The 19,897-nt window shown below is 39.4% G+C and overlaps 1 protein-coding gene across 1 annotated transcript; it reads right to left on the reverse strand.

The window, feature by feature from the left end:
* Nucleotides 1-2,101: 2,101 nt before the first annotated feature.
* rad51ap1 (RAD51 associated protein 1) lies at nucleotides 2,102-7,319 on the reverse strand. The gene is made up of 9 exons (XM_080051342.1): nucleotides 7,258-7,319; nucleotides 7,105-7,154; nucleotides 6,651-6,783; nucleotides 4,973-5,079; nucleotides 3,731-3,823; nucleotides 3,460-3,594; nucleotides 3,172-3,372; nucleotides 2,948-3,088; nucleotides 2,102-2,451 (listed from the first exon to the last, which is right to left on the reverse strand). Exons 1-9 carry the CDS (start codon nucleotides 7,272-7,274, stop codon nucleotides 2,324-2,326), a joined length of 1,005 nt encoding a protein of 334 aa, XP_079907468.1. The 5' UTR covers nucleotides 7,275-7,319; the 3' UTR covers nucleotides 2,102-2,323.
* Nucleotides 7,320-19,897: the final 12,578 nt, after the last annotated feature.

A 19,897-nucleotide genomic window follows, 5' to 3' on the forward strand; every position in this document is an offset into this window, starting at 1 on the left:
ACCCTAACCTTAAACCTTGCATCCCAGGTGTAGACCATTATCATGCTGATTACTGGATTTATTTTGTGCTACTAAAGGAAATATCTTACCAGGTTTGTTCCTCATGTTTTTGTCTACCAGCTACAAATGTCACACGCACACAAGTATAAGGTGTGATTTTTTGTGTCACACTCACGCCAAACATTTGGCTTATGCTGGCAATTAAGAATCTACTGTATATCCTTTTTGCTATCAGGCACATCAGGGGCCGTATTCACAAAACATTTTAAGGCTATGAGTAGGTCCTAACGTGCTGATTTAGGAGTAACTCTCAAAAATAAGGGGCGTTTCACTCCTAATTTTAGGACTCCTAACTTTTTAAGATAAGTGTAATTCACAAAGCATTTTAGCGCTAAAACTAGCTCCTAAATCTATGAAAAGCTAGGAGTCCTCGAGAGGACTCCTAAGTCACTAAGAGTAATTCACAGACAACCATTTGATGGTGTTTTGGAGAGATTTAATGCTAGTGAGCTTTATAAAAGGAACCTTAATAGCTGTAAGGGGTTAATGATCTTAGTAAAGCTATATTTAGAAAGTATAGACACATTTATATTTATTGAATTTATATAAAAAAAAAATTATTAAGTTCCTTTTCCTGCAGTTGCTTTGGGTTTACAATGCACTGAAAGTTACTGTTGGTGTCACGTTTGGGTTTAATTTCCTACTAGAGGCCTATATGTGGCACTTCGCAGCATCTCCTCCGTTGCTCTCCCACAGTGTTTCTATCATAAATTCACTCTTAGCTCTCATTCCCTCTCAGCCAATCACTGTGGGCATAGAAGGTATGAACATGACATCATCCATAGTAACAGGGTCAACACCGCCCTCTAGTCTTAGCTTAGGAGTCCCTCCCATTCCTTAGTAAAAGTTGCTCTTATCAGCATTGTGAATAGGTTTTAAGAAATAACTCCTTACTAAGAACTTTAAGTGCTCCTTAGGAGTACTCTTAGTGCTAAGATAAAATGTTTTGTGAATACGGCCCCAGGTCTCCACTGTCGGCCTTTGTCAGAAACAAATATGTACTGAAGTACCTACGCTTTTTTAACACACAGACATCCAGATTTCATCTTCAGATAAAAGGTAAAAGGCTAGGTGTAAAATCCTGCTGTGAAACTTGGGCAAATATTATTCTGATGGGGACATAAGAGTTATAATTTCCCCATAAAAATAAATCCACTTCATGGACATTATAGTCTATTGGGAAACATTAAGGTAGAAAGGGGAGATGAGCTGACCTTCATCTGTGTTTTCAGAGAACAATTGTTTGTAAAAAAAACAAAACAATGTGAAGGCCACTGAGAATATCACACACTAACCAAACGGGATCTGGGCTGATACCTGTAACATGAACCCTTACCCTTAACGTAGCATAATGACTACAGAGCCTGTTTTTACCAATGTGCTACTCATGTATTGTATGTCATCATAGGATAAATTAGATAATTAAGAAATCCTTTACTTTTAAGCTTGAAGCTCTTTAATTTTAAAGGCAGTAGCACTATAATGCAACCAATAAGTTAAGCCAGATAAACACTTTTGTAGTGGTGGAGGAAGTATTCAAACTGTATACTGCCTAAGTATAAGAATGTAAAAGCAAGATGTTACTGTTCTTGCACTGCTAACCTGCTGGCTGTGTATTTTCTCCTTGATCCATTTCAACAGTGAGGAATGCTCCTTTGTCCAAACCTCAAATACTACAGTAGTTTAAGGGAAAACTATAAATTCTCACATTTAAAAAAAAATTGCAACTGTTTGTGTAAATTGGTATTTTTTAAAAAGTTACTGTTTCACAGTTGTTAGAAAATATGTTTGTAAACTAACTTATGGTTCTGAAACTGCATAGTGCACCTTTAAAATGGAAATAAAACATTTAAGGACACAAACATTCCAAAAGAAAGACAGCTTTTAAATTTTATTACATATGTATATTTACATTATATACAGCGTTTGCACACAATAGTTACAGGAGGAAAAAAATTAAAAGGACTTATTTTTACTGGTGGGCGGGGCAAAGAAAATAAAAGAAAGAAGGATTGTACTGATTATGACAATGGCATTAATGGTCTATTTAACCAGAGTCAACATAGCACACCCCACAGCTGTTTCAGCACCTTTTTATTTTTTATGAAATTTGGCCTCAAGGTGCAAAGTGTGGCAAAGAGTAATACATACATACTCTTTATATTATGTTTAGGAACAATTATTATTTACAACTATCTGTTTAAAAAAAAAAAGCGATAAAAGGGCAACAAGAGCTGGCCTACATGGACACATGCTGGTTCAGTCAGTGACTAGTTAGACTGGGGTGAAGAGGTTTGACTCGAACCAGACGGGACAGTCCCAGCCGCAGACCCTGACCTGGAGACTTCGCTGCTGGACTCTGGGATGACGTTGGACTTCTTCCAATTTGAGCTGGGGGGCGGGGAGTAACAACACAAGTGTTCAATTCACTGAAACATAGCATAAGTATCTTTAAATGTTTATAATCAAAAAGAATAGTTTAACATTTTGAATTGGAGGCTTTCTGGCTCACTCTCTGGCTCCAGAAAAGGCAACAGAAACCGTTTCTGGTACTGTTTGTGTGTATTTTTTTATTTAGAAATGGCCATATGTTACTCATCCAGGTTAGCTTAGCTCAAACACTGGTAGTCAAGCATGTTTTTGATTCTTACATGACGTTGTAAACAAGCACACAGGAGCATTTAGTGATGTTGTAAAGTCTGACTACCACTGCTTGAGCTAAGCTAACCCGGATGAGCGACATATGCCCATTTCTAAATAAAAAAATGCACACACAGTTACAGGAACGGCACCTGTCACATTTTCTTGAGCAGGAGATTGAGGCAAAAAGCTACAAAATTGAAAATGTTTCACTATTCCTTTAAATTTGACTGATGGCACACTGCACCTGGCGGGATCCACTTGGGTATTCTGCCCCCTGCTGGGCTCAGAGAGACTGCAGGTTTGGGTGTGGACACTGCGGGGGAGAAAGACGGTCTTTTGGGCGCAGCAGCTTTGGCTGTTGGAGGACTTCTCACTGGTGTGGAAGCTGAATTGAGAAGCAGTGGTTGTGGTTCTTGTTAAAACGAGCAAATTAAACTACTATTATAGCCCCAACTGTTAAGAACATACCTGCTGCTGCCTGTGGAATTGACTTGGATGGTTTGGATGGCGGCTTCTCCTTCTTAGAGGCAGGGGGCGCTTTGCTTTTCTCATTCTTGGTTACTTTGTCCTTTTTGGTTTTGCCGATTTTATTCACCGTGAATTCCTCGTCCTCGCTGTCAGCGGGCTCACTGAAATCGTCATCATCACCATCATCATCGGTTTCTGAACCTGGAAAGACATTATTGCTGTTTTTACTGACACCAGCAGAAAGACAGAAACCGAATATTTAGGGTGGGTCAGGGCAGGGGGGGCAACCTGGTGTCAGTTTGGGTGTGTAGTCTTCATCTTCATCTGAAGGCTTTTTCCTCTGCTCCTCTGTGACTTTAGCAGCAGCATTTCTGTGGCTGGAAACGGCGGGATACCCTTTATATGATGTTATTTCATCCAGACCTTAAAATTAAAAAAAAAAAAGCAGCCAGAGCATTTACACGCCATTTCTATCCTTATCATACGAGATTCAATTAAGGACAATGTATTTGCTCAGCAATAAAAGTTGTACAGTGGACAAAATATAAAGAACTTGTACCCAAAATTGCAAGATCCACACTGCAGTTTGACCGGTGCAAGGAACTTGGATCTGTGTTTTCATCAGTCGGAACTAGAAACTTGACATCATCACCTGAAGAAATTCAAAAGGAATTTTAAGTTGACAACTATTTAAAGGGGTTGTTCAGGATTTTAGACATAGGGCCTTATTCCCAAGTTAGCCTTGGTGTTCTTTATCACTGGAGACAGTTTTCAACACATTTAATTCAGTCCTTCTAGTTGCAGAGTGCGCTCGTGCTAAGCTAGCGCACGGCATCGGGGGGATACCTAGCCTGCTACTAAAACAGTCTTACCCACTCCACAGTACACCCGAGGCCAATCAATTATAACGCCAGACTATCGATGTAAATGTCTGTGTTGATAGAATAATTTTAGAAATAAAACCAACCTCGCATCGCATGAATTATCGCATTTTGAGGGACTACTTTCTTAGCAGCAGCGGACTTTTACTTTGCTGTGTAACCGAATCACTACAGCAGAAAGTAAACAGAGCAGCGTGGGACATAAACTGAAACTGCACTGCCACCAGTCTACCGTCATTCTGTCCCGGTTCTCTGCTGCAGCTCCAGCGGGGGCTGTCTCTACAGACGCTCTTTCTCTTTCTGCCCTTTGAGCATCCCTCTCAATTCTTCATCAGTGTATTCCGGCTCGTACAGGTACGGTTCGTTGGATACAACAAATTCCTCATAATCGTCTTCAAAAGCAGACGCATTGCTAAGTCCTCCAAACGTGGCCATATCTTGTTTATTGCATAGGCTAATACAACTCCTTTGTGCACTGTACTCTGCGTCTGTAAAACAGCAGCAGGTAAACAAACTATTATAGAGCCTGTAACCTAGGTATTAGTCCACCGCTGCCGCAGCCTACAAGGAATAAAGTCCCTCAAAATGCAATATGCGAGGTTGGTTTTATTTCTAAAATTATTCTATCAACACAGACATTTACATCGATAGTCTGGCGTTATAATTGATTGGCCTCGGGTGTACTGTGGAGTGGGTAAGACTGTTTTAGTAGCAGGCTAGGTATCCCCCCGATGCCGTGCGCTAGCTTAGCACGAGCGCACTCTGCAACTAGAAGGACTGAATTAAATGTGTTGAAAACTGTCTCCAGTGATAAAGAACACCAAGGCTAATTTGGGAATAAGGCCCTATGTCTAAAATCCTGAACTACCCCTTTAACAATAGACAATTTTGTAAAAGGATTGTCAGTGCCAAAGCCATACCTTTACTGGTGGGAGACTGCTCTTCTACCACATCTGAATTATTGAGCAAAGACAGTGTAATGGCCGCTTCTAGATCTCTGTCACGCAGCCTCTCATCCAATGGTCTTCTAGGAAAAAACAAAATGATGCTGATAAGATTCAAGCGTTGTTTTCATAATGTTAGTTTGTTGTTATTAAGATTTCCATCTTTTATTTTAATCCCCAAATACCCGTTAAAAAATAAGATTTAAAAACATAATGGATGGATTACTTTACTTACTCAAGAATGAGTCTGTCCCCATATCATGTCACCAATTGAAATATGTTGCATTAGCTGAGATGGTGCAACTTATATAACATTGTCATCTTATTACCACCGACTATGAACTACTGTTTGGTGAGGTAAGAGCTTTAGTCCAAAAACTCACAATCATCCATTTTAGTAACCTAAAATAAGAACGTTAATGTATTTTTCTTGTTGAAAATAAAGAGTCAAACATTTGGCTGACAATAAACTAGGGGTGTACACGTGTAACCGTTTGGTAAATCATAACCGTTTAGGAAAAATCAATAACCGAAAACCATTTTTTTTTATTTTATTCTTTTTTTAAAGTTTGGAAAATTATTATTATTTCCAGGAGTGGTGGGCAATGTGAGCTACTGTAGGTTACTAAAGCAGATAATAACACAACACATTCTTGTGTTTGCTTACAATATTCATTCATTTACCTATTTAACTGCTCCACCTTCAGTTTCACTTTTGTTATCATCTACGTCTCAAACAACTGGTCCAATCTAGGCTAATTATGATCACTTTGAAGTCAAAAAGCAAAATTATCAAATAAAGGCCTCTCTCTTTCTATCTGTCTGCCTGTCTTTCTCACTGCACACTGTCACTCCAACAGCATCGTCAAAAATTATTTTTAGACTTTTGTGTAAACATTCCCACCCCTACAAAAAACAGATCTTCTTTCCTCTGAACATATATTCCTGTATCAGCGGTTAAAAAACAAACAAGGAAGGGATCATTATGTCTACTTTGAAGGTTATGTTTTGATAGTCGTTTAAACTAGTCCTATTAAATCAACACAGCAGCTGTGCCTATAGTCTATTAATTACTCGCATTATTTACTCTGTTGGCTGTGGTGTTTGTACTTCATGCTTAAAGACCTACTTCACCGGTGGGAATATGAAGGTGTATTGAACTCTGAGATGTAGTATTTGTGCATTTTTTTTTTAAATCAGTTCATCCTAGCCTGAGAAAAGGCAGAAAGAGAGGGGCACCCTTAGCTCAGTTGGTAGGGCCTCGGCCAGCAGCGGACCCGGGTTCGATTCCAGCCCGCGGTCGTTCTCTGCATGTCACTCCCCTCTCTGCCCCATTTCAACTCTGTCTCTATCAATAAAGCATAAAAATGCCAAAAAAATATCCTTAAAAAAAAAAAAAAAAGGCAGAAAGAGTGTTTTATGGTCTCAGGAGGATTAACAGGACAGCTGGGCCAGGGGAAGACTGAGGAAAGACCGAGGGAAGAAAAACCTCATTCATTCTATTATAATAATAGAGATTTTATAATAATAATAATAGAATGCTGGTTGTGTAAATTCCGTAAATAAAGGAATCAAGAAAAAAATTATGTAAAAATGAGTATGAGTAGGATGTAAGCATGGCTTTTCGAACACAGCCTATATCTTGTCTACTAACCTGTTCTGGCTCACTGTGGACTGGGAGTTGGAGTCTTGGCTGGACGACTTGCTCGATGATTTCCTGTGCTCCCGTTTCACATCCTCCCTGGCCTTTTTGCTGGGTGGAGCCTTCGCACAGGCAAAATCTTCATCTATTGCAAAACACGTACACAGAACATTGCAGATATGATGTTGGTGAAAGGGGGCTGATTTCAGAGAGTAACATTTTAACAAAAAAACGTCTCCTGTCCTCTTACAGTGATCTACAGTAGGATACAGCTAATATAAAGGATTGCCATAGAATGGGTTTGACTGGGTGTCTCTTGTCAACATGGTACAACCTGGGTACAACCAATTACACACAGACTAAGACCAATCATTTACAAGTTTGCCTATACCTTTTTAAGACTTTCTAATGGTTTAAATGAACCTTGATGTAAGTGGCGTTAATATAAGAAGCCATAACTTCTCACCATCATCATCAAAGTCCTTGGCTTCACGGTAACTCACCACCTTTGTTTTCCTGTGTCAACAGTGAACAATGCGTTAGCAATCAACAGACACTAAAAACAAGCACAAACTGACAACATATATTCCGGTTAGTGTAAAATGAAACGTTTAAAAACCTTGATGGTCGGTCCATTGTTGTGAAATAAACAGCTTTTAATTCAGCTAGCTCCCTGTCGATAGTTTCAATCGTACACACAGGCGAATATTCACCGAGTAAAATGTGTCTGCTGAAGCTAACTAACAAGTTAAGCTATTTAATTATCGTTAAATTAATGTTACTTTTTGATACACAACAGTCAATCGGAGCTCTGTGTTTTCGTTTTCAACCAGCCCGCCCGAACGGAGCGGAAGTGACGTGTTGGTGATCAATATGACGTATACCGGTGTTACGAGGAGTTCTGTCCGTCTGCACTATTGACGGGAGAATAATATTCCCCCACCAAATATGGTTTACAGTTTATTTTTATTTTTACACATAAATTCGATTATTAACATCATAAATTCTACACACTTTCTACATCATAATAATTACTTTATATCATACTTTTTTTCTGATTTCTATCTCATAATTAAGGATATTCCTCATAATTTAAACTTTTTATCTCGTAAAAATATATATATATTTTTTATCTCATTATAATAACCTTTGATATTCTAAATGTGATAGTTACATTAGGGCCATTTATTTATTTTTTCTGAAAAGAAAATGTGTCTGCTACTTTTAAACAGGTGTCTCCCGCTATGAGTGGAGCATGTAGTGGGACGGATGTGGCCTTCTGTTCTTAGTCTGGTGCGTAACATTGTATTTTGAATATTTAGATACTTTTTGAAATAATATGTCGGCTATATTGGGGTTCTTAATAGTTATTGTGTTTTAATAATAATAACATGAATGTTGCTGTGTTGTTGCAAGTAAAAAGACTTGAATTGGCCTATTTAAAATGTGAGTTAATGCCACACATACAGGGACTGATAGTGAAGGATGGCACGAATAGCATAAGGAAATGTAGTTGTGATGAAGAATTAAAACAGACTAGAATACAGTAGTTAAAACCACGTTAATTTTCCTTAAATAAAATAATTAGTTTAGTAAAATTAGCATAGTAGCCTACAACACCTTAAATTACTGTTATTGCTAGACAACAAATACCAATTTAAATAATTAATTAAGTGAAACACGTATGTTGCAGTGTAAATAAACGATTATTATTATTATTTCTTAATCGACAAATAGTTTTAGTTGTAAACACTTATAAACTGTAGAAGTTGAAGCCTTGCTGTTCTTGTAGTATTTGAATGAAGTAGGGCCTATAAATGCCAAATATATTATATATTATTTTAATAAGAACATTTAAGGGATACTTTTATAAAATAAAACAAATTGTGTCAGCTGATTTACGATTATCATATTAAAACAAGGTTACATTTACTCAATTGGTTACATGTGCAATAAGTTTTCAATTAAAATTGTCAAACCAAAATAAGTATTTACTTGAATGACCTACCCGCCTCTGTGTTCTTCGCTTACCTCAGAGTAAATATTTCCTCTTTCCGGGGAAAAAAAAAGATCCCACACTGAAAGTACCGGGCTGCCAAACCCAAGTTTAAATGAGTCAACATGTAGGTGTATGGAAAAATAAATATCACCCACTTAAAACCATGTTTTCAAAGGAAATAAACCAGTTTTATTATTCATAAATATACAGTATATTGAGGGGTAAACACATATACTACATCAGGGATGTTGCAGAAACTGAATAACAATGCCTTCTGTAAAATATATATATATATTATATATTATTTATAAAACACATGTAAATGCAATTTTGTGATTCTGATTTTAAACAAATTCCAAAAAATAATCTGATATAAATGTGAACTGTAATCATTGTTTACCACACTTGCTGTGGCTCTAATACAGTCAGATTGTAGCTGTCTCAGAAGCATATTTTATTTTGGTGCTATTTAATGAATATAGAGCTAAATAGGTGGGGCGCCGCCGCCATCTACTGGTGAGAATGTGTATCGTTCATATTCATGCTTTCGTAAAAAGGCTGTCAATCATGCTTTTTCGCGGTACTCTCCATGGATGAAAATGACAGACAATATTGTTTAAAGCTAACTCTTCCCAACAAAAGAAAGAAGGCGCACACGGTATGTTTGTCAACTTTGTTTAATATGTTTGTAATGTGTAGGATATTGTATTTCTGTGTATTTACAATATTTCTGTTTGTATTTTTCTTATATAGTTTTTCACGGTGATGATGTTGACATAATGGAGGAATAAAAACCAAGTCAATCTAATCAGTGAAGCGTAGTTCTTCTACAATGAGTTTGGGAACAGTTATACAGATATTATCTAATTCAACCCCTGATTTTATCATGAATATTTTAACAGAGCCACACTGATAAAATTATAAAAAGTGTTGACTTTGCTAAGAGATTTCTGTGTTTCTTTATTTTCAGACCCCGGCACAGTCATTTATTTGAGTGAGTTGAAGCAGCCGACGTTCCAGCAGATGGCAGTAGCGGTCTGATGCCTCTCATCACAGAGGTACACACAGTCCGACCTGCTGATTGACATGAACATGACATGTCCTCAGCCCGCAGAGTCGCCCACTCTTAGGGCGGAAGCAGCAAACACAGCTTCCTTATGAAGTGCAACAAAAAAGGGACATTGCTCCGTTTTTACTGCACTTCTGAGCGCAGAGCAGCTGTCCCGAGACGAGGGTTGTCATTTTCCAGTTTGCGAGTGGGTGTCTTTCGGCTGCGGTTTGTCACACAGTGGACCTGGAGTGTGATGGTCCGTGTCTTTTGGACCCAGACAAGGGAGGAAGACATGCAGCCGTCGTGAGGCCAAAGCGCTTTGTGGTCACACATTCCTAAACTCCTCCAGCGCTGCCTACAGCCATGACCAAAAATATATCAGATCCAGTCATGCAACAACTCTTGCGGCCACAACATCACGCTTTCCAATCACACATATAGATGTTTACATTTTGTTCCAGACAACATTACAACAGCTGTGCAAAAAGGCACCGCCTCCCTCCTCCACTCTTATACTTTACTGAATGTTCCCAAACAAATGCACGTGACCGGTGGTGGACCATAACAGACTTTATATATATTTGCTTCTCATAACTAAAAGTAGAAGTATCCCTCTGGATTATGACTCTTGTAAAAGTTATGTGCTGAAAAATGGTCCACAGTTAAAAATATTTCAGTATTTGATTTTACATTTTCAAAATAAGTGAAGTGGTTATTGTAGGTGGGCTACATTTGGTTCATATACGTAGGTATATGGATGACTGATATAAGCATATAATAGTAAGAAAATAATGAGCTTCAGCAGAATTTCCTTTTTTCTTTATTTTATTCTTATCTAGGTGGCTTTTTAGAGACTGATATTACTTATTGTGTCATACACATACGAGTTCACAGCTCACATTGACAGCAATGAAATTACAGTGGGGAAATATTTGTCAGACATCAACAAATCTTCTTGGACTTACACAAAGATCTCTTCCTAAAGCTCAAGGTTTTCTTTTTATATAATAATCAGGCCTCATTAGAAATGGACATTCTACGAGAAAGCACTTTCACCTTATTCAAAAATGAAGTGGAAACGGCCCTCAATTTCAATGAAATCACATAAACTAATGAACCTAGTTGTTTCTAAATTGTAATGCACCTGAACACAACAGTGCACGTATGATATCTTTGACACCTTACATTTGATAAGATTGAATATTTTCTCACTTTAAATATGCTGCCTTTGTAAGCATTGGTTATTGATGGTTACAGGTTTAATACACACTTGCAATAAAAATACTAATCCTAGTTCTTTGAAATGGGGTAAATAATAAAAATCAAATGCATTTAAAAATGCAATTGATATGTGGATGTGGATCACTTAAAGTACACAAATTGATTTACCGTAATATTATTTAAAATGTATATACACCTGTTGGATCCCAAGATATTTAACAAATCCATGACTGTGATTTCTGTCTGTGGCACAGCCAGTATTACTAGACTATTTTGGAGCTAGACTTTCAGCTGGCTTTACTAGCCTAGTTGGCAGTGGTGAGGTCATCATTGGTCTCAATTTGAGCTTGTTAGTTGGAAGTGGTCAGGAGGCAGTTTTCCCCCTCAACCACTGATGTGAATGCCATCATTATGCACTGTACGGGCATCTCAGAGTGGTAGTTTGTGTGGGGCTCTCTCAGTCCAGCGCCGTTGTCCTTGTATGGCTGTTCCGCTGCAAGTGTTATTATTTACATTCCATGCCGGGCAAAGAAAAAAATAGATTAATTCTTTACTATGGAACTATTGGTAAGATGCAAAAGATGGCCCTTAAAATATTTGCAAGACCGCTGTTAAAAAAGGTTTTTTTTTAACATTTTTGCTCCACATTAACTTTAATGTGAAGTATGTTTAGCCTCTGCCAATGAGGAAATTCATTGCTCTTCTGTCCTACTCCTTCACGAGTTATTGTCAAGCCCCAAAACTAAAAATTGTCTGGATGAGTTCCTAAGTGTTTCGGATATCCGGCGTTGCAGTGTCACTCTAACCTAGAAATGGCCTCCCGTCAAATGCCTTTAAACATGGACCAGTGGCAACCACAGCTCAGCCACAGCGGCCACGGCCTCAGTCAGGGAACCAGAGTGGGCAGACAGATCTGTCAATCAGTGGCTTCCGGAGTTTGTTTTCTAGGACCTCGTCTTCTTAAGTGCATGCTTTCACTGAATTCTTTAGGCCCTATTTGATTTGATTTTTTGAGTAGGCCTACACACGCGGGCAGGCAAAAAGCTAATTGCAAAGGAGATGAGAAACTGGAGAAACAATCGAGAGCTTTTAGGATGTGTGGGCTTTTGACTCTCTGCACAAACTTGGGTTTACACATGCTTTTGCTGAAGACACGGCACACAACCCACAATAGCACACAATGTGATTTTAGTTGTGAATCTGAGTTTTGCACAGTTATTTGTGGTTTTGGAAAGTCTTGAAGGTGACTGATTATCATAGGGACGACCATGTTGTAAGCCATCCAATAATAAAACTTGTATCAATACAGAGTTAGTTTTCAAAGTTATCAAACACAAACAATAATCTAAACAATTAAGGAACTCAACTGATATTACGAATCAAATTATGTTGGTCTTGGTGAGTGTTACGGCATATGTGAAAAAAGTTTTATGAAGCCTTTTAATAGCTCCAGAGGGAGCTGCAGTAAATATGATAAGTTTCCACAAGTGGCATCACTTGAGTCACCCTTTGTTGGGTCTGAAATGAACAAAAGAGGTTTGAAGTTAGAATGCTGTGAGTTTACCAGACTTCTCTACAGTTCTCTACCTAGTGGCTCAATGCTACATCAGCCGCCTCTACAGAGTCACACTCGAATCTCCATCCGAAATGTAAGCAGCTGATTTGCATTGTGGGTAATGTTAGGTACCAGGTTTGGACAAGGAAGAATAATGTGTTGAATAAAAGAAGATATGTGATGTAATAAAAGACAATAGCCTACCTCTGGTTCTGCATTCTTACGGGAGTGCAATGCTAAATTCCTGGCAAGCTCATTTTATCTTCTTGTGACCCTTCATATTTCTCCTGGGACCCCTTCGGCGACCCCAATTTGGAAACTGCTGCCGGTCTAGAAAACTTAAGCACTAAATCAATCACTGCACAAGAGTAGCCTACAGGGAAAGCAACTGAGGCTTTTAAGAATTCCTTTCGTGCTGAATCATCGTGACGAGACGCTGCTCTTTTTGTTTCCGGGGCAACAATATTGGCAATATCAGGCCCTGGATAAGGAATCTGCACATGATTATATGTGTTGACAAGACGGCAGGAGATATAAACAGCATCAAAGGGGCCGGCGATAATTCAACACTGCCAGTTTTACACCGTGACACCATTCAAAATAGCATCTGTAACACAGCATTGTTTCCTGCACTCCCGCATGGCACTTGAAGGGCACCCGGGGGGGCAGTCTCATTAGGACAACCTTTTAACAGGGAGAGGTCACGGGCAGAAAGGACACAAGCACGTGAGAGACGTCAGTGACCTATTGTCTGGCCGTGCCTGGGATTCACTGCGTTCGCTGAGGCCTCATTTGTTGATGGATCAGCTGTATCAGATTCTTCTGTTGTGCATTTCCCACAAAGTACTCTCTGCACTAAACATACACACCGCCATCTTTCTTTGACAAACAGTAAGTGTCCACAATACTTTTGGCAGCAGCGGGGTCTCCGTGCAGCAATTCCAGGGACTACAGTTACCTCACAAGGAGCCAAGCTGCGTTATCAAAGTGTAAATCTGTGTAGGTTAATAAGAAATAGTCACAACTTTTCACTGTAAAAATCAAAACGTGATCAGTCATTGAGCCAAAACATAACCGAAGAGACTTATTGTAGCTGTAGCTCTGGCTAAGATAATATAGGTTGTATTTTATTCTGACACACCTCTGAGACACACTATACCTGCAATGCAGCAGGTGACACCGTTTCCTTATGTTTAGCTGAGCATCTGGACAGCACAATGTGCATCAGATGAAGGTATTGTGGCTTTGAGAACACTTGTAGAATCAAGCTTTGTGATAATAAGTGATGCAGACCATTTTATTATCCCCAAAAAATTAATACAAAAACACAAGTTTGAATCAAAGTGAAGTGGCATTGATCCCAGTCAAACCACATGCCAGCAGCAGCGTCCCAGTGCTGCAATGCAGTGAGTTATCGCCCTTCTGACAGACAGGCTCTGGATGTTTCTAACAGTGTGACACCAGAGGGCGGTGTCCACATGTGTGAGGGAAGGGTTGTAGTGGAGCACAAGCAGTTCTCCAGTGTTTAAGGAAGGTTCATGTTTTCCTGTAGTTCTGACTATTAAGCTAAATATTAAAACATGTTGCACAACCCTTCTCCACCACACCGTGCTTTATTTACAAGACGTTTTCAGCTCTCTTGCCTCCATCAGTCTGATTGTGTTTCTGGTTTCCTTAGATGCAGTCCATTCATAAGTCATATGGCTTATAGTTCAACACCGATCATTTTTTTTAAGTTAATAAAGTAATAAAGCAACTTTAAAAAATGAAGTATTTACTCTCAGTTACTGGAGACATAAATTCAAAACTTATAATATTACCACCAACTTTTTCAAACAATATTTACAAAATAGAATTGTTCATTTAATCTGCAGTAATGGGATCTGAGATCCCAAGTAAAGTAGTAGTAGTAAAACCAAAGAAAAGTTTTGTCATGGCAACAGGTCCTCTCTCCTCCTCTTCCCTCCCTGTTGTTCCACACCTGCCCACCAGCCGTCACTACTGAGTTCCTGCTGTCGCTCACTGTCAGCCAGCTCTTTACTGGTTCCTTTGGAAGACTTTTTAAAGTGTCAAAGAAGAATAGCACTGATGTAAATAATACCCTGAATGAGTACCATTCAAGTAAGTCATGACATGAGGTGGGTTTCCACTCAATTATAAAAAGCAAAATAAAAACTTATTTTTTAAAAGGTGCTCTGAGGAACTTTCAGATCATGTTCATTCTTGCAACCCCTTTGGACAAAAGCGGTAGTGTTTTTACTATGCCAGCTGTAGTTCCTGGGTGAGCGTACCCATGACAAAGCCATCAAGAAAAACTAAACAGCATTATTTGCACTGATGGTCTCGTTTGCTGTTACAAGTAATTTATGATCGTCAGAGGAAAAATTTGACCGTTTCAGAAATTTTTCAAAGTTCCTCGTAGCACCTTTAAGATAATCTGCAAAAGAAAATAGGAAAAAGAACATTTTCATCCATAGGCTTTTGCCAAGTAGAATAATTAAACCGGTGTGTGTTATATGGACTGAAAAAGGCTCAAACGTTTTAGACAGAATGTGCTGTTGACTCTTCAAACTACAACCTGCAATTGATTGATTCTTAAACTGTCTGTTTTTTAATTCATTTTTTATTAGTTGCTCTCCAGGACAGTCAGGCAGCGTGCCAGAGTCTTTGATCAACTCCTTGCTTAGGTTTAGATTTCATCCAGCAGGGGCTGTGGTGACAAAAATAAATGATCTGATCTTTGTTGTGTTGGCCGAATGACAGCAGCTCTGTCCAGGATGACTCACTCTCTCTCTCTCAGCAGCAGTGTGCAATTCCTTCCGCTCTCCTTTCCCCCCCATCAGCCAAATTGCCTTGATCCTCCGCACTCGTTTGCGTCTCGCCCACCCACTCACGCTCACTAACTCACTGTGGAGCAATGGTGGTTCGCATCCCTCGAAGGGGTGCCGGCGACACTCTTTACATCCCCGTAAGGGTGAGAACGTGCAAAGCAGTGAGCAAATGTGTTGAGAGAATTCCACGCATTCTCCTGGCCGGTCCTGGACGCCCCGGCCCGGTGTTGGGTTCCTGGGAGCAAGGGAAGAGGAGCCAGGAGGGGGAATCGGCTGCCGACTCAGCAGCTGACACCTCCTCTGATCTCTATCTCTTCCTACAGCCATAAACCAAACTGTCTTGTCTTTTCAACATGTCAGCCACGTAAACAGAGCTTTCCACGTGGCCTCAAAGGTATAGTCTGCCAGTTTTCTTGACTAGAAGGGGCAGTTGGTTATGGCGAGAATGTGCCACTGACCAAACGATTGGTACAGCGGCGGAGAAGAAACTGACCTCTTTGGAGCTTGCAGCAAGATGTTTCCAGTGAAATGTATTTACAGTAATGGGTTTGTTGGCAGGTTTTATAACATTGATCGACCATATACAACGGGCCCTAACATTAGATCCTTGGGATTCAGATGATCTTTTAGGATCTCATGGATTTTGTGAGTCGACCCCCCCTGCTGAGCTCACACATGTCAGGGTAACACAACTCATCATGGTAAAGTTCACAGGGCTGTCCGTTAACACATCTTGTTACACAGACGTCTTAACATCTTTCAGCTCTCTCAGGAGGTAATGTGATTACATTGAGATCAATGGCCGTGATGGGAGGCTTTCAGCACCATTCAGAGTACATGGCGTTCTGTGGCTATTACTCTTCTTGCTGCATGTTCTAGCATTAATTATCTATGGGTTCTGTCTGTGATTTCAATATTGCAACAGGGCTCACGTACGGGCAGCCAAAAAGGAGCAAACTTTCATCAGCGGCCCAAAAAGGACATTTGAAAAAGAAATGTACACACACGCCGCAAATACTGAAAAGATGCAAAGTAGTCGCCACCAAAAATTTGAAAATAAATAAATTAATTCGACAGAAAAACGCTGAATATCCAAGTCAACACAACAGAATGATCCAGGCCTCAAGGGGTTTTGTGTGCATGTCAGTCAGTAGCTCAAAAAGTTTAGTTAGCTTGAGACCAAATTGGACAAGGCAAATTAGTTCTTGTATTCTTGTAGTTTTCTGTTTGACTGTTTGTGCTCCATGAAACTAAGGCTATAACTAAAAGTTAATGTCCCTGCCGATTAAATTATCAACCTATGTAATTTACTGGTAGTTAGGTCTATAAAATAGTGATAAGGAAATGCCTTAAATGCAAAAACATTTGTTTAAATCTCTTGGCACATCCTTAGATTTGCAGTGATTGAGGAAAAAGCTGGAATTAATGTTTAAAGCTCCCATATTATACACTTTTCGGTACTATTATACACCATATTATATAGTCTTAGTGGTCCCTAATACGTTTTTCTTTAATTGTTTGCTGAAAAAAACTTTCAGATCATTTATTGTACTATGCTGATGTTCAGCTAATCTCACAATGGCCTATTTTTTAAAAAGAGCTGCAGCTCCCCTCCTAAATATACAATCTTTGAGCTGCCCCCGCCCCCTGTCCGGAAGCGAAGCCAGATACGCCTCGCCCTCTGTCTGTCAGGGCCGTGGACCAATAAGAAATAGGGGTGTGGGCTGCACAGTGGAAGCTTCTGGCTTTCCAGTTTGTGAGGTCAGAAAAGGGGAAAATTCTGACTGGAGTATATTGTGGGGGAGGGGTGGGGGTTTCAGAAAGGGGGAGAGTGAGAGCAGGAGAGATTGTTATTTATTTTTTTATATTTTGGCAGTCTCTAGGCACACTGTGGACCCATGGATATGTTAGAACACGTTTAAAAAGTGCATTTAGCATAATATGTGACCTTTAATGTTCCTTGTGTTTGATGGCTCTATGTTATAGGATGCATAACATGTTTGAGTTTACAATCATCCATTTACTGTTAAAGGCCTACTTCACCGGTTGGAATATGAAGGTGTATTGAACTTGGCGATCCTATTTAGTATAAATGTGCAAAAAAAAAAAAAAAAACGGATCATCTTAGCCTGAGAAAAGGCAGAAAGAGTGTTTTATGGTCTCACTGTCTAACCCTACAGTTTCCTTCTTGTGACATCACAGTAAGGGTCAGGATTAACAGAACAGCTGGGCCAAGGGAAGACTAAGGGAAGACTGAGGGAAGAAAAACCTCATTCATTATATTATAATAGTTATTTTATAATGATAGAACGCCGGTTCTGTATGGGTGAAGTATTCCTTTAAGTTTCAGTGGAAGTCAACAACACTTATTGTAATCCCTCCCAACAATGTGATGACAGATGGTATCTGCTGCTGTTTTAAAATATATACAGCATATTTTACTGACATAAACACAAAATCTGCTGTGTCATTGGTTGGGATTTGTAAACAAGCAGAAAAGTCACCTCTGCCTTGCTTCTTTTCCCCTTAGTCACTCTAGGCCCGATTTAGCAGCAGACACGTCTTTCTCTGCAAAGGTGCGTGCACAAGAGCTATACCCTTGAAATGATCATTTTGCTGGGAACACTCCCTTCTTGACAGGCTGTTCACTGTCCCCTCTGTACAGCTCAAAGACTTGACATCATAAAAGTAATATTAATAATAATGAAGGAGGCACAACAGATAAACCTAATATAATGTCTGCCTCTGCATTTGTCCTAGGAACAAGGCACGTCAGTTTAGTATCAGATTCCCAGTGGATTCGCTGCTACTCCTTAGTGTCACGAACGCACAGAGCAGGCCGGAGGAAAGAGCAAAACCGAGTGCAGTTTTTGGCTGTTGAATTATGTATCAGCTGGTTCAGCAAATATCTGAACCCGGAGCCTCTGTCTGGGTGGCACTGTTACTATTTTACAAGCCCTTGCGCTCCCTTTGGAAATCCAATTTATTTTCGATCGATCACCACATCACCGCTATCTGCTCAATAATGTAAAGTTTTCTTTCTCGGGGCAAATGATCCTTTAACTGTGTATGGGTTATGTTATGTTACGTCCTGTGAAGTATGGAGTGTCTGGGTGGGTGAAGTTGTCTGTGAGAATGTTCTGTGTCGTCTCACTGCCTAAAATATCTCCACAACTATTTGATGGATTGCCATGCAATTCTTCACAGACATACACCGTCCCAAGGCGATGCATTCCCAATGACTCTGCACATCCTCTGACTTGTTCTGTAGCGCCACCAGCAGGTCAAACATCTCGCTTAGCCTGTGAAATATCTAAACTCCGACTTACTGGATGGACCAAACTTTGTTCACACATTCATGGTTGCCGGAGGATAAATCCTTTAAAAGATAATTAGAGCTAAACAACAACCATTCGAGGAAAGCCGCAGAAGCTTGAGCAACTTATTTACGTATGAGGGCACGGGGAGCGTCTACAACTTTTACCACTAAACCACATCAAATATTCAGATATTACACGCTGCACCTTTAAGGACATTAGTGAACTGTTAGATGAGTTAAATATCAGTAAAATTTGGTTCAGACATTCAGGATGAATAGTATTAGCTTTGGGTGACTTTTCATCAATCGACTTTGTCAGGTCAAAATCATAGTTTTTTCAAACCTTGGTTTATTCACAAAAACCTACATATAGTATAGGATCAATTTTCCATCAGCCTAACCTGTGTTGGCATCAAACATGGAACGAAATGACAATGATGCCACATGGCCAAAATAATTGCAATTTGCAATATTATCCTGATGATAGTCGATCGATGATAGTATATGCATATGATAATATATATATCATATATATATATATATATATATATATATATATATATATATATATATATATATATATATATATATATATATATATATATATATATATTATTGTAATATAATAATAGTTTATGAATACTATGAATGTTCTAGTAACTGCTGTGATTTTAAAGTTGTTATCCTGTGTCTTTAGATGTCGTCTGTGCATACACAGTTGGACTGAGTGTTATTGCCCGTCTATGCCAACCATTCTAATGTCATTCCAGAGAAATACCCCCCAGCCTCCCCTCCCTTTGGGACTCCACAGCTGTTGTTTCGATATCATCTTTTAAACCCCACGTTAATAAAACAGTAATTGAAAGAGCTTTGTGTCCTCCTGTATCCAGTTACTTACACTTCGGTAATGTGCACAAAAGCTGTTTGTATGGCTGCTCCCACTGGTCCACTTTCTGATTGATGTGACAGTGTGTGTGTGTGTGTGTGTGTGTGTGTGTGTGTGTGTGTTTGATGCATGCGTGGGGTGTGTGATGCATACGTGTGTGTCTGCACACTAAATAGATCTATAATTGCAACAAAGACAGCTGACCTGACAATAGTAAACTGCAGACGCTTTTCTCTTGCTCTGGAGTCTCTAGTTTCGGTTCTTCTGCTTTAGCTCTAATATATTCAGTCAGGGCGAGCCTATGGGCTAAATCAATTTGCTGTGTTATGTGGGCAACTTTCCATCTACCTCCCTTTGTCCTCTTGTTGGCCCACCATGACTCAGTTACAGTTGTTGG

Source organism: Ammodytes marinus, assembly GCF_949987685.1.
Source record: "Ammodytes marinus genome assembly, chromosome: 22".
Taxonomy (NCBI): domain Eukaryota; kingdom Metazoa; phylum Chordata; class Actinopteri; order Uranoscopiformes; family Ammodytidae; genus Ammodytes; species Ammodytes marinus.